The sequence below is a fragment of the Gymnodraco acuticeps genome, unplaced genomic scaffold (genome assembly GCF_902827175.1).
Source record: "Gymnodraco acuticeps unplaced genomic scaffold, fGymAcu1.1, whole genome shotgun sequence".
Lineage (NCBI taxonomy): Eukaryota > Metazoa > Chordata > Actinopteri > Perciformes > Bathydraconidae > Gymnodraco > Gymnodraco acuticeps.
The window spans coordinates 2,272,174-2,285,533 of NW_022990341.1; the positions used below are offsets into that span (position 1 = coordinate 2,272,174).

Consider the following 13,360-nt stretch of genomic DNA (forward strand, 5'->3'; position numbering starts at 1 on the left):
CCTCCAACACACACGAACGCGCACATGACCAATGAGGGCACGAGATAAGTTAGTGCACAGATGGAAGGCTGACAGGCAGGTAGGCCATCCAGTTACTTTAGCCGGGCCGGCTGGTCGTGCTTTTTACAGCTCCACGGCTTCCACAGATTACATTTTTGTATGTATTTATTGTCAAAGCACTTAAGATATTCATTGCTATCGGGATGTTAAGAGCATTCCATGGAATATAACAAAAAGTGTTTCTGAAATAAATTACATACCCCACCTTTAACTGCCTTGAAATTACATACTAACAATATTTACCAAAATGTTATGATTTAATAATCTGCCTGACTTCTGAATCACTTTTTTTCAGCCTTCAGAGTTGTCCCCATACCAAACTGGAATGCAAAAATATACAAGAAAACAAGGAAAAAGTTATTATTATCACATAGTATAGGCAACTGAGTAAAAATATGAAAAATCATATTATAAATACCAACATTACCTTCAGTTATGTTAACCTTATTAGTTAACAGGATTTCTGCTTGTGTTTCGTCCATATTCATGTACAAAGTGTCAGCTTGGTTCTGTAGAAAGACAGGGATTCAATCTGTTTATACTGATATATTAATAATGTAATATATATTTCAGTGAGTTATTAAAGCTTACCATAAAAGCTGCAAACAGTGTGCTGCCGATGCCTCTCTGCACATGTTCCTCAATATTTGGGAATGAGCGGACAAAGTGCTACGCAGAGAAGAAAGAATAAGTGTGTGTGTGAGAGAGCAAATGAATACAATTGATGTCTGTCTGAAAGCTTGTATGTACCTTCAAGGCCAGACTGGCTTGTATTTGGGCATCGGTGTGTTCCCTGTTACCCATAGCGTACAGAAGACGTTGGATCACTCCGAGAGAGAGAAGCTCACGAGAAACTTCTTGACTGTCTTCAGCTAGCAAGCTTTAACACATTAAACACCATTAAATACATATCCTATTAAAATACTATTACTAACTATAAAGCAATGAGCTATTAATATACATTATTTTCAAACATAATGTAATTTTTCAAACACCACTTTATGAAAAAGACCATAGTTATAGTTATAATGGATTATTGTTACATACCGTATAGATTTAGCTGCAGCAGCTTGTTGCACAAACACAGGCAGAGATCCCGTCATCTGGATAATCTCAGACTCTGAAGGGATCATATTAATAAACAAAATAAAATACAATTCTCACATTCATTTGTGGGTTTGGGTAGTTGGAAAATGACTTATTTGTTTCATAAATGGTGATATTATTAGCATAACTTGAGTAGTCCTTGAGAAAATACACTCCCTGCCACTGACCAGCCTAAAATGGGAAATATATTAAACTTAAAGTGGACCTATTATGCTATATTGGAAATATATTGTAGGGCCATACACAAAACATGGCAAAACAATACCAAACAGATCACCCATTGTAGCCATGCCTCATACTGCTCATACCCCTCTTTTGTAGCCCTGTTAGAGAAACGCAGATTTTGGGTCCTTAGCTTGAAAAAAAAAAAAGAGGAGGCAGAGCTAATGCCTGATCAGAATTCTACCAGAGATAAAGTTAAATCCTGCTGTGATAAAACACCATCCTGTTCTAAACCACATCAAAGATTATTTCTGAAACAGTATGGAGCTCAAATGCTTTTTCTCTTGCAGGTTTATCACAAGATGAGTTCCTTTTTTTATTTCCTGCTTTTTAAACACATGTGCTCACCAGTACAGGTTAGCTCTGAGTGTTAGCGAGGCTTGCTAATGTAAACACAGACCATATTACACGCCACAAACACGTCAGGCATTGTTTCTGATAGCAACTTTCTGTGGGTCCGCCGCCGATTTGACGTCATGTAGGCAGAAAATCTGTATCCGCTCGTTGTACACCCGTTTTTAAAAGATTTGGGTACGGAGGAAAAGATAAAGGGTTTTATTTTCTGACGCTGCATGAGTCCCCCGATGCACCGGAGACACATATTTATGTATAAAAGACGTCAAAAAGTGCATTTTGCATGATAGGTCCCTTTATAGTAAAACAAACACACTTAAAGATAAAAGTGTCACCTTGCATATTCTGGTGCTGCACATTTTCTTTAGTTGGCCTCAGCAGAGCCACCAGTCCGTCGAGCAGCAGCGGCCTCACTTCATAACACCTCAGACCCAAAATCAGATTTATAGCTGCAAGACCAACAAGGAAATCAATAAAGGTGATCATTTATGACAGGACCGACAATTTTAAGCCCCAGCACATGGAATACCAAATACATTTGTAATTTCAAAGCAAGATTTGGCATACAAAACAAAACAATTATCAACCACAGTAAAAGTCTGTATTCTTACCTTCATCCTGAACCTCCAGGTGCAGAGAACTGAGCAAACCCAGCAGAGGTTCTACTATGCTGTGATGGGCTGTCTTCATTTTGGACTGTGAGAAGAATAGATCACATCAAAAAAGAGTTTACATTTGGCCAAGTTTGAGCAAACTAGTGTCTTAGTGTGCACTCGTACTTTACCTGCACAGTGTGTAAGGAGTGTAGGACCCGCTGCTGGGCCTTCGGGGAGGAACACGTCATGAGAGCAATCAGGGCTTTGTAGACTTGGTTTTGGTATCTGGGGTTTCCACGCGACAGAGACTCCAGGAGGGCCCAGGCTGCCTCTAGAGGTTCATCTGTGTTTGACTGAGCCAGGAACTCTGCTATGGCTTTCACACCTGCAAGATTGTAAAAAAAATGGAGGTCAACGCTGTAAGCGCCATGACAGTGATCAAGTTATCCAGATGATATTTAATAGACAAAGTTTCGTGGATATTGATTTTTGTTGTTGTTGTAGATGTCACATTCAGTAAACTTCCTAGAGAACTGTTAAGCCCCTGTCACACTGTCCCGAAATTGACACCCGATGGACACACGATAAAGGAAATGTTCAAATTCGGCTGTGATCGTAGCAACATCGGGCCATTCGTGAGGGCATCTAAGCCACCGTATGACCGCCAGTGGAGTTTCTCAGGCAGCAACTTTGTGAGCGGCAACTTCGTAAGGCACTCGTGAGGGCATCTTGTCAAATCGTGTCATCTTCGTGTTATCATCGGTGCATTCACCCTCACTCTGATCGGGGCGAATGCCCGATGGCACCGATGATAACAAGATGCCCTCACGATGGCCTTACGAAGGGCAAAATTGACACACGAATTCAACACGAAAATGAACCTACGCAAGGTCCTTCGGCAATTTTTTGGCATGCCAAAGATTTTGCCACCGCTCACGAAGTTGCTGCCGGAGCCTGAGAAACTCCACCAACGATCATACGATGGCTTAAGATGCCCTCACGAATGGCCCGATGTTGCTACGATCACAGCCGAATTTGAACATTTCCTTTATCGTGTGTCCATCGGGTGTCAATTTCGGGACAGTGTGACAGGGGCTTTAACCATTGCTTTGGTTAGTTACAAACCTCCTAATGCAAAGTAAACTAGTATACTTCAGGAATGCACTAGTACTACTGTTTTTGTTCTGTTCTATCATTTTTTATGTCTAGCATAATAAACTACAACTACATTTTGTTGTGATAACCTGCGTTGCAAAATAAAATACTTTTTTCAAAATTGATTAACCATTGACAAAGAATTGTCTTTTCAATTGTTTTTAGCGTATCTGCATGGCAGGTGTGAAAAAGAGCTTACAAATAAAGCTATATCTAATGCACTGATTATAGTGCAGTGTAGAAAGAAGTGTGTTTGTATTCAAGTGATTCTTTATGAAAAGTACCATGGCTTTCACAGATAACCTCTTTGTATTTGCGACCAGCGTTTGAGATAGTGAGCAGAAGGCGGAGGGCCTCGACCTTCTCCTCCTCTTTGCTCTGAGAGTGGCTCAAGATGTCCAGAAGAGTGAGGACTCCTCCATCCTCCAGAAACTCCATCAGGTACTGATCACTGAGGGAAAGTGGATCAAATGAATACTTCAGACTGAGTCACAGAAACAGTAGTTTGTATATTGATACAGCGTTTCATATTCACTCACTGGTTTGATGCAGAGAGGAAAATCCCAATTGCTTTAAGCTGCAGTCCCAAGAATGTCCCACACATGTATCTGAGTATTGAGTGAAGGACTATGTCTCCGTTTAGTAAATAAGGTATCCTTAACAGAAACCAGCATGATCCATATAGAAACCCTATCATTTGAATGACTTGTGCATTATTTGATTTAACCTTCCTATTGTCTTTGTTTTCCCCCCCCCCACACACACAAGTTTTCCATGAAATTACTAATAGATCACAAACTAAATAGTTTGTGATCATTTGTCTGTCTGTAAGATGAATAATTGATGCAGCTCAGCATTAAACAAAAACATTATTTAGCCTTGACTGCACATAAAGCTAACAGCATCAGTGGCAGTGCATCAAACATATAGCCTTGAATCAATCAAAGTTTATTTAGCCCAATAACACAAATGTGTCATTAGTCTCAGGGGACGTTACAGTTTGTACACAAGATTGATTGATAAATGGTAAACAATATGTTTGATATAGTTTGTGTTGGCTGGCTCATGCAGGCGTCCACATGCAGCCTGAACATATAATAAATACACAGAGAGGATACGTGAGTCTGGTCCAGGTGGTGATCCGGGCCAGGAAGAGGCTGGAGACCTGAGCGAGCTGCAGCTCCACATCACAGAGCCTCCTCCCGGGGTTCCGGCTCAGGAAGGCGGTCAACATGCGGCCGCGGACCCTGCTGTCACCTCGGTCCCACTCCCGGAGAAAAGTGAGCACTTTACCGATGTTCGCCTCTTCTTCCTCCGGTGTTGACATCCTGCCTTCACTCCTGTTCGTTTTGGCGGAATAACGTTTTTTCTAAGATTATTTTATTTATAAGAATCAGAACCAGGCATAACCAGCTTTCTTATAAAAGCAAAAGATAAACTGAATCATGGTAAAATTGTATTTGTTTGCGTTTTCGATATGCCTTTTTTCCTCCACTTAAAGCTACTGCGTTTATAGTTAGTTGACGGTTGCATGGCGACGCCCCGCCCCCACACAATCTGTGGTAACCATGGATGTATAAACTGTGGTAACTCAATCACCGTAGGCCTATTTAAGTTCGATTTTGACATATGATAGGCCTAGTACTTTAGTTGAGTATTTTTATTTGAAGCTTCTATGCTTGCTATACTTCTTCTCCACAACATTTTAGAGGAAAATATCAATTGGTGTAAAGTAACTAAGTAGCCTACATTCACTCAAGTATTGTATTTAACATTTCTTTTTTAAGACACATTGTACTTTACTTGAGATCCATTGAATGCAACTTTATATTTCTTCTCCACTACATTTCAGAGGCAAATGTCCAGTGGTGGAAACTAACTAAGAAGCCTACATTTACTCAAGTATTGTATTTAAGTACTATTGTTGACATAATAGTAGGCTACTTCACTTGAGTATTTGAATTGTATACTGCTATGCTTCCTATACTTGTACTATCTCTACTACATTTTCAGAGGCAAATATCCAGTGGTGGAACGGAGCCTACATTTACTCAAGTATTATACTTAAGTACTTTTTTTGACATATTTGTACTCATTCTGAAATGGGACATTGCAACAATAAGTACTTTTACTTTTGTTACTTAAAATACATGTAGCTGATAATACTTCTCTACTTTTACTTAAGTAAGGTTTTAAATGAAGGACTATCACTTGTAACAGAGTATTTTACACTGTAGTATTTCTACTTTAACTTAAGTACTTCCTCCACGACTGGTTGTGTAGAATGGATCACAGTAGGTATACACAGTATTATATTATCCTGTTTTTGGTTGTGTAAGGGGATTTTAGTGTTGTGTCATGGATCTGAAACCTTAAACACTCCAGGCATTAGGAAATAGCAAAGTAGAACCACAGACACACTGTTTATTGAAGTACATATTATTTTGTTGTGCAACAGTATAACAGAGACAGAATACTTGCGTCAAGTCCGCAAGAGTATGTATCTAAAGAATGAAATAATCTATTTCGGCTTATGTACTGTAGCACTGCACATTTGAACCATCAATAATCACATGTCGGCCATTATTCAGCAGAAAAACACACTGCTAGCAGATCGATAAACAATCATGGTACAAAGCATTACCAACTGACACAAGAAACAAGGCTTCCAATGATGGATGATTATTTTGTAAGATTACTTCTAAAGTAGCTGGTCCATTTGTACCAAATTTAGATACTAGAAATACTGAGCGGATTAATAGTACAGTACAGCATTATACCCATGATTATACCATATCATCAAGTATAACGTATACTCAAGTAAAGTGTATGTTAAACAAGTAATGTACAATACTTGAGTAAATAGTTACTTTCCACCACTGCTATTTTTGATATAATTGTACTTTACTTGAGTATTTAAAACGTTTTTATTAAAGGTATTTATATTCTTACAATGTAGAAATAAAATGTGGATTACAAAAACATTTCTTGGAAACACCCCTTTAGTGGGAGGGGTTATTCCTGGAAAGTAACTACAGACAATTTGTAAAATTCAGTTTTACTATTCTTTCTTCAATCAGCAGACTTTCTTCAATTCATTTTGAGTTCTGGTAAGTTAATGTATACTTTTACCAGAATATACTTATCGCATCCACATTTTTGGAAGTATACAGACACATAGGATCACATTAAGGACACTTTGTCATTACTATGCAACATTTCTGTCATGACATAGATATATGTTTAGCAAAATTATATTTGCATGTTGTATGTATTAAGCCATCATATAACGGTTTTCCTTTTAGAACCAACACTGTTACAAAAACGTTGTTACTTATTGCTCTGTAGTGATATATCTGGCTTCATAAGACTTTTTAAAATCCTAAAACGGGCTGTAAAATATAATTGAATATCGTACAGTATCTCTGGGTGTAAAGAGACTTTTGTGAATGAAAAATTTCCTGAAAAATGTTTTGAATACAGAATTTAGTAATGTTCCTTCCTTATATCTTTCCAGACTAAAGATGAAAGAAAATATTTTGCTATTATTCTGCTTTCTTTCCCTGAGCGTAAGCTTGTCTGCTGGTGAGTAAACTGCTCTTAACTTCTGAAGATATGGTGCTGTTTATGTTCAAGCAAAGTTTGCAAAATTAGATACATTTACCCCAGATAACAATCTTATCTTCTAGAAAACTAAATGTTTATTTCAGTTGCGTAGTGGGCAGGTCAAGTGACATAACCCTACAGAAAAAAAGAGGCTGCTTCAAGGCAAAACGGGGGGGACGTAGCAGTACAGGGGAACGTATCAGATTTGACTGGATTACACATTGTACATGTTCCAGTCAGTATAGTCAGTGTTTTAATAGCACACCTTTATGCGTTAACAGTATATATTGAATTAATCATCCATCAGCAGATCTTTAAAAGAGAATACAAAAACTAAAAAGTGTTGCTTGCATAAGTATACAATCCCTATGCATTAGTATGTGTAGAGCCACCATTTGCTGTCTTTTTGAGAAAGTATCTTCCAGCTTGGCGACTGTTAGGAGGGATTTCTGCTTGTGTTTCTTTGCAGATTTGCTCCAGGTTGTTCAGGTTGGTTGGATGATGTTTGTGGACGGCAGCTTTCAAACTGTGCCCCAGATTCTCGATGAGATTTAGATCTGGACTTTGACTAGTGCACTATACTTTTAGGACAGTAACCTTTTTGTTATTTACCCACCATCCCATCTTGTTTGGCTTTGTGCTTTTTTCTACATCTCAAATAAAGGCACTCTCTGGCCCAAAATATATTAAAAGATTAAAAAAAGAAATGAAAGCCAAACCGAACCACAACTGTTGATCCATAAATTACATAACTTCTATGAAACATTGAGATTATTTATGGATTGAGAGCAAAGCAAACCCTCAGCATAGAATTAAATTAAGCAGACATTGCTGACATTGTATTTTTTTTTTTCATTTTATGGAGTAACATTGGCCTCAGATGACTTAACGTTATCATTTTTTCTCTTTAGGTCAAGTGGAAGGATCTATCAGGCTGGTTGGTGGTCAAGATAATGCTGACGGCCGTGTGGAGATCTTTCTAAAGGGAATTTGGGGGACTGTGTGTAATAGCTACTGGGACATAAATGACGCTCATGTCGTGTGTCGCCAGCTCCATTTCCCTGGCGCAATAGAAGCTCTAACTACACCTCAATTTGGCTCCGGTAACCTTTGACACTTTGAAACCCAAATATCCTCTGTATAACACAAATAATGTCAACATGGAAATCATGGTACCTGTCATTTTGAACAATACATTTACTCGAGTTCTGTAATTAAGTACAATCTCTTTAGATTCCTTTCCTTGAGTAATTCTATTCAATCAATTCTTACAACTCGACTACATTTCAGACAGAAATATTATACTTTTTACTCCACTACATTTATCTGCCTGCTTGGGTTACTTAATACTTAAACATGTTTGCACTGAAAACATATGAAGAAGTTGACTACAAGAGCAACTTATTTAAGGCACGTTTCATATCAAAACTATTTCATGTTTCTTACTCGCTCAAAAGTGAAGATTTGTTGGTTTTCCGGATAATTCATTAATTATTTAAAAATGTTAATATATTTATTTGAGCAACTGTGTGTATGACAAAACATTTTGAAAATGTCCCTTTGGGTGCTGGATCAATGAATAGATCAATGAATGGAGAAATAACAGTCACAGTACATATTTCTGAATTGAGTTATTTGCTCTTAATACTTTAATACTTTGCTTTTATTATTGTATGTTTCCCAAATTATACTGCCATTCTTAACAAACTTAGTAACATTGTCAATACAGGACTGTAACATGTAACAGAGTACTTTCACCGTGTTTTAACACTTCTACTTAAGGAAAGGATCTGGACTTCAATGTTTAACCTGTTTTTATTGCTTTTGTGTTAGGGGAAGGAACAGTCTTGTTGAACAATGTACTCTGTGACGGATCAGAGACGAGCCTGCTTCAATGTAAATCTGTTGATGGCTCCTTCTCTCACTGTGGTCCCTCCAGACATGCTGGTGTTCGGTGCCAAAAAGGTAAGGCAACAAATGTTTATGCAAAACTATAAAAAAAAGTTACATGTCAGTTTCTCTCACTCACTAACCCATATATGTATCTATCAAAACCAGAACAGATGAACAGCAATCTGAGCCCTGAATATGATTTGGACCACAGCACGAGCCTCTCCCATCAGCTGGGGCAGCTGTTTGACAGCAGACGTGACTGTGACGTGAACATCCCAGTGCTGGTGCACAACAACACCTCTGAGACAATCTGTGCTCACAGCCTCATCCTCTCTCTGAACTCACAGCAGGACTTCAGACACCTCAGCATTGATACCACTTCTAACTGCAGTGAGCACGCCAAAACCTTTATCAGGTAAACCAAAACATGTGACTTTAAACTGCATCCTGACGTGGTCAAGGATTCAAAGGCTTTATTTTCCTTTTCACTATACACTTTGTAGTTTTTGGGCAAAGAACGTAAAACCTTCCTGTCGTCTTCGGGTCAAATCTGACCGATTTACTACTTTCATTAATCATAAATATTGTGTTTTATCATCAAGACCTTATGATATCCCGAGTGTTTTAGTCAACTTTGTAATACCTTTGGTGTTCCTGGTCGTAGGGTAGCCCCTAGATGATGTAAATGCACTGCAGTTATTTATCTTAACCAGTAGTCTGAGACATTTTTCAAAGCTTAAAAGGTTGTTTGATAAAGTTTGGTGATGATTTATGTATTTCATTTTATGTGGGGACACCAAAGTAAAGAGGGGGGGGGGGGGTACTTTAATGTCTTAAGTATATACACGATATACTTAAGACATTAAAATAAATAAATTAGTGCAGGTGACATATTGTTGCAAGTAAAATGCAGGAAGAAGTAAACTGTCAAATCGAATGACTTAAGAGACTTGCTTTGATTATTTGTTGTCTCTTGCGTTTCATAGAGTTCCACAGGGCTCTATTTTGGGGCCTTTGCTCTTTTTATTATATGTAAACAATATTTGTAATCAGATGCAATTTTCTACCTATCATATGTATGCTGATGACACTATTGTATACTCAGTGCTCCTTCTCTGGATATGGCCGTTTCCAATTTAAAATCTGATTGTATCACGCTGCAGCATGCACTTCTTGATTCCAAACTGCTTTTGAACAGTAAGAAAACCAAAGCAATGCTTTTTGCTCCCAAGTCAGCATCCTCTTGCCTCTCCATTGACACCCTTGATGGTGTCTCTGTTGAGTTTGTCGATACCTACAAATATCTTGGCTTTTTGTTGGACAGTAATCTCAACTTCAAACACCATATTGAAGTTCTAACAAAGAAATTGAAATTCACTCTTGGCTTCCTTTACAGACTTAAATGTTGTTTTTCAACTTCATCCCGTAAAAGGTTGGTCTCTGGCTTATTCCTGTCCCAGCTGGACTACAGTGATACCATTTATAGATTTGCCTGTCCCACTGTTTTGGCCAAACTTGACCCACTCTACCATGCTGCACTGCGTTATATATCAAATGCACCCTATAGGACTCATCATTGCAAACTGTATAGCCTAACTGGATGGTCCTCACTTACTATGCGTAGGATGCAGCATTGGTTTTTATTAATGTATAAAGCCATTTTAGGTAAGCTTCCACTGTACATATGTGCCAGATTTGCTCCAGTTTGTGACTATCACAACCTCAGATCCAGTGCCTGGATACGGTTCCAGGTTCCTGCTGTGCGGACTGAGGCTGGGAAAAGGAGTCTTTTTTATTATGGTCCTTGGTCTTGGAATGACCTTCAATCACGCCTCAAACTGAGAGCACTTGTCTCAATAGCATGTTTTAAATTGAAGTTGTCTGAAGTCCTTACCACCAGCTGCTCTTGCAGTAATAAGTAGTGCACCTTTCTTACTGTCCTAATGTGCACAATGTAGTGACTGCTTCTTCGTCTTTTGTTTTCTTAGTTATGTTCTCTGTATTTTATATGTTTGTGTTATGTGTTATGTGTAACGTTGCTGCCTTCTTGGCCAGGTCAGCATTGCAAATGAGATTTTATCTCAATGCTTTTATCTGGTTAAATAAAAAATAAAATATGCACTAAGTAAGAAACACCTGAACCTTGCTAATGCAAATGTTTCACATTGCAGATATTTCTACACAAGAAAGATCAAATTTACACGATCCACAGCCACTTGCATTCTCAGGATGGCACAAGACTGGGGTCTGACAGAAGTACAGAATGAGGTAGCAAATCTTTCCAGACTTTTTCTCACAGAGGATCCCACCTTCCAGAGTCAAAACTCTTTCTATGAGTATGCAGTTCATATAGGTGATGAGGCACTACAGGAAGTTTGCATTTGCTACCTGGCGTGGAACTGTGAGGCTCTGATCCAATCCCCAGCCTGGACAAACCTTTCATTTGCTCTGGTCAAAGCTCTTCTGTCTCGCTCAGACCTTGTGGTGCCTAATGAAAACGTCATCCTGAATGGAGTGGAGAGATGGGCGGCAGCCAAAGGTAACCCTACCATCCCTGAGGCACTTCTGAAGCTCATCCGTTTCCCCCTGATACAAGCTGAGGACTTATACAAACTTAATGGGTCCCAGTACGATGCCATGAAGAAGAAGGGGTATTATTTCAATACACTGTCCTTAAAAACATTGCTCCCTGAATTGAAGAAAGACAAAGAATTCTACACTCCCAGGATTTACACCGACAATCCGTGGAGCACAACCTTTAACCACCACAAAGTCAACATTTACAAAGACTTTGGTTTCTTCAATCGTCATGGCGAGTCACTCAATAGCCTCACAATTAAGATCCGATCACCTATTCATAACAGTCACTTATTCACTTCTAACATCATGCTCTGGAAAACAAGGGTTTATATCAGTCATGCAGAATGCTCTAGGGATGGGGTCACTTGCCCCACTTTGCCGGCTGTTAGTGTGAAGATTGAAGAGAACCGAAATGTACCCCAAAGGTTGCAGGGAAAGTTTCAGTATAGCAATAAGCTTATTGTTCTGTGTGAAGGGACGTATGTGATCCACGTTCTTGAATTTGCTAACGGTGATGGGGAGAACTTTGTATCTGTCCCAAGAAGCGCTGACCAAGTCTATCCATGCCGCTCAGACCAGTTCTCCTACCAGGTGGTGATCCGTCCTTACTACGTCACAGATTAGTTTGGGTTTCCTATGGGAACTTTGGCAAAGAGGAAATGAACAACGGGTTTGCAAACAGCATATTTTTTGTAATTCATGACTCTTGTGAGTATAATTATAGCTATTAACAGTGTAACATTGAGTGCATTTAATTAAACATGACCAAGCTTTCCATGTACGTGAGCCTTGTGACATGAATCATATCATAAAATACTGATAACATCTGTTTAACATTTGCCTTTGATTTATTGAATAACATTTTTGTGAATGTCTGAAGTTGGGAAAGTCAGCAATAGGATTCATACTGTACGTAAAAGGCTTTTAGTGTGAAGGAAGGTGTGTGTTTCCTAGGTAATATTTAGAGTTTGTGATAGTTAGAGTCTCAAAAGCCTTTGTTCTAGCACACAACAGGGCGGGACAAGTCTGTTCTTGCTTAATAAATAACTGGAGTTAATTATTAATTACAATTTAGGCTGGCATTTAAGTCACTAGAGAAAGGGTGGAGGAGGATAGAGAGGTCACTTAATGTACTGTTTAATATCAAACTTCATGAGGAAAGATATAAACGTGTAATGTAACATTTTATTAAAATACTTTATACTTTTTTAACAATTTTAAACAATGTAAAAGCTCATAATGTGTAGTTTTATGATAAACCTTTTATACAAGCTTGTGTCATTAAAAATAAATTGGGCATGCATTCTGAATTATCTGAATTTGTGTGTGAGCCCTTAAATGCTGTTTTGGGGTTTCCCCTTGCTGTAGTTGACAGGTTTGTGTGGACTCCATTGGACTCCTTTTTTTAGTTCTGTAACATAATGATATCAACATGTTACAAACGCGCTTCTATTGGCTAGCGCTACATCACATTGTACGTGATAGGCTAATGAGCGGGACATCTCTAAGCGGTGGACCAATCACAAAACAGCTAACCAATCAGAGCAGACTGGGCTCTGGTTTCAGACAGAGGGTGAAAAGAGGTACTGCAGCACAGGCAGCATGACAAAAATAAACATTTCTGAACATTAAAGCAAGTAAACATGTTGCAGTAAGAGGCACAACATACAAATATGAACCTGAAAATGAGCATAAACAGGCCCTTAAGAATACAGTATCATATGGCCTCATCTACAGTATGTTTCAGGTGATGATTTTTTGCAGCAGAGGATTTTACATATTTTTAC

General features: G+C 38.6%; 2 protein-coding genes across 3 annotated transcripts; one reads left to right on the top strand and one right to left on the bottom strand.

The window, feature by feature from the left end:
• Nucleotides 1-107: 107 nt before the first annotated feature.
• armh1 (armadillo like helical domain containing 1) lies at nucleotides 108-4,978 on the bottom strand. 2 transcript variants are annotated; one of them, XM_034223447.1, is made up of 11 exons: nucleotides 4,613-4,978; nucleotides 4,034-4,102; nucleotides 3,798-3,938; nucleotides 2,528-2,724; nucleotides 2,355-2,439; nucleotides 2,079-2,192; nucleotides 1,108-1,180; nucleotides 811-940; nucleotides 652-729; nucleotides 488-569; nucleotides 108-380 (listed from the first exon to the last, which is right to left on the bottom strand). In XM_034223447.1, the coding sequence occupies exons 1-11, from the start codon at nucleotides 4,680-4,682 to the stop codon at nucleotides 352-354; spliced, it is 1,068 nt and encodes a 355-aa protein (XP_034079338.1). In that variant the 5' UTR covers nucleotides 4,683-4,978; the 3' UTR covers nucleotides 108-351. The 2 variants fall into 2 exon arrangements, with proteins under 2 accessions (XP_034079338.1, XP_034079337.1); XM_034223446.1 differs by having other exon boundaries at nucleotides 3,779-3,945.
• Nucleotides 4,979-6,529: 1,551 nt separating this feature from the next.
• LOC117550878 (galectin-3-binding protein B-like) lies at nucleotides 6,530-12,883 on the top strand. The gene is made up of 6 exons (XM_034223445.1): nucleotides 6,530-6,604; nucleotides 7,012-7,079; nucleotides 8,012-8,203; nucleotides 8,934-9,065; nucleotides 9,159-9,408; nucleotides 11,165-12,883. Exons 2-6 carry the CDS (start codon nucleotides 7,019-7,021, stop codon nucleotides 12,195-12,197), a joined length of 1,668 nt encoding a protein of 555 aa, XP_034079336.1. The 5' UTR covers nucleotides 6,530-6,604; nucleotides 7,012-7,018; the 3' UTR covers nucleotides 12,198-12,883.
• Nucleotides 12,884-13,360: the final 477 nt, after the last annotated feature.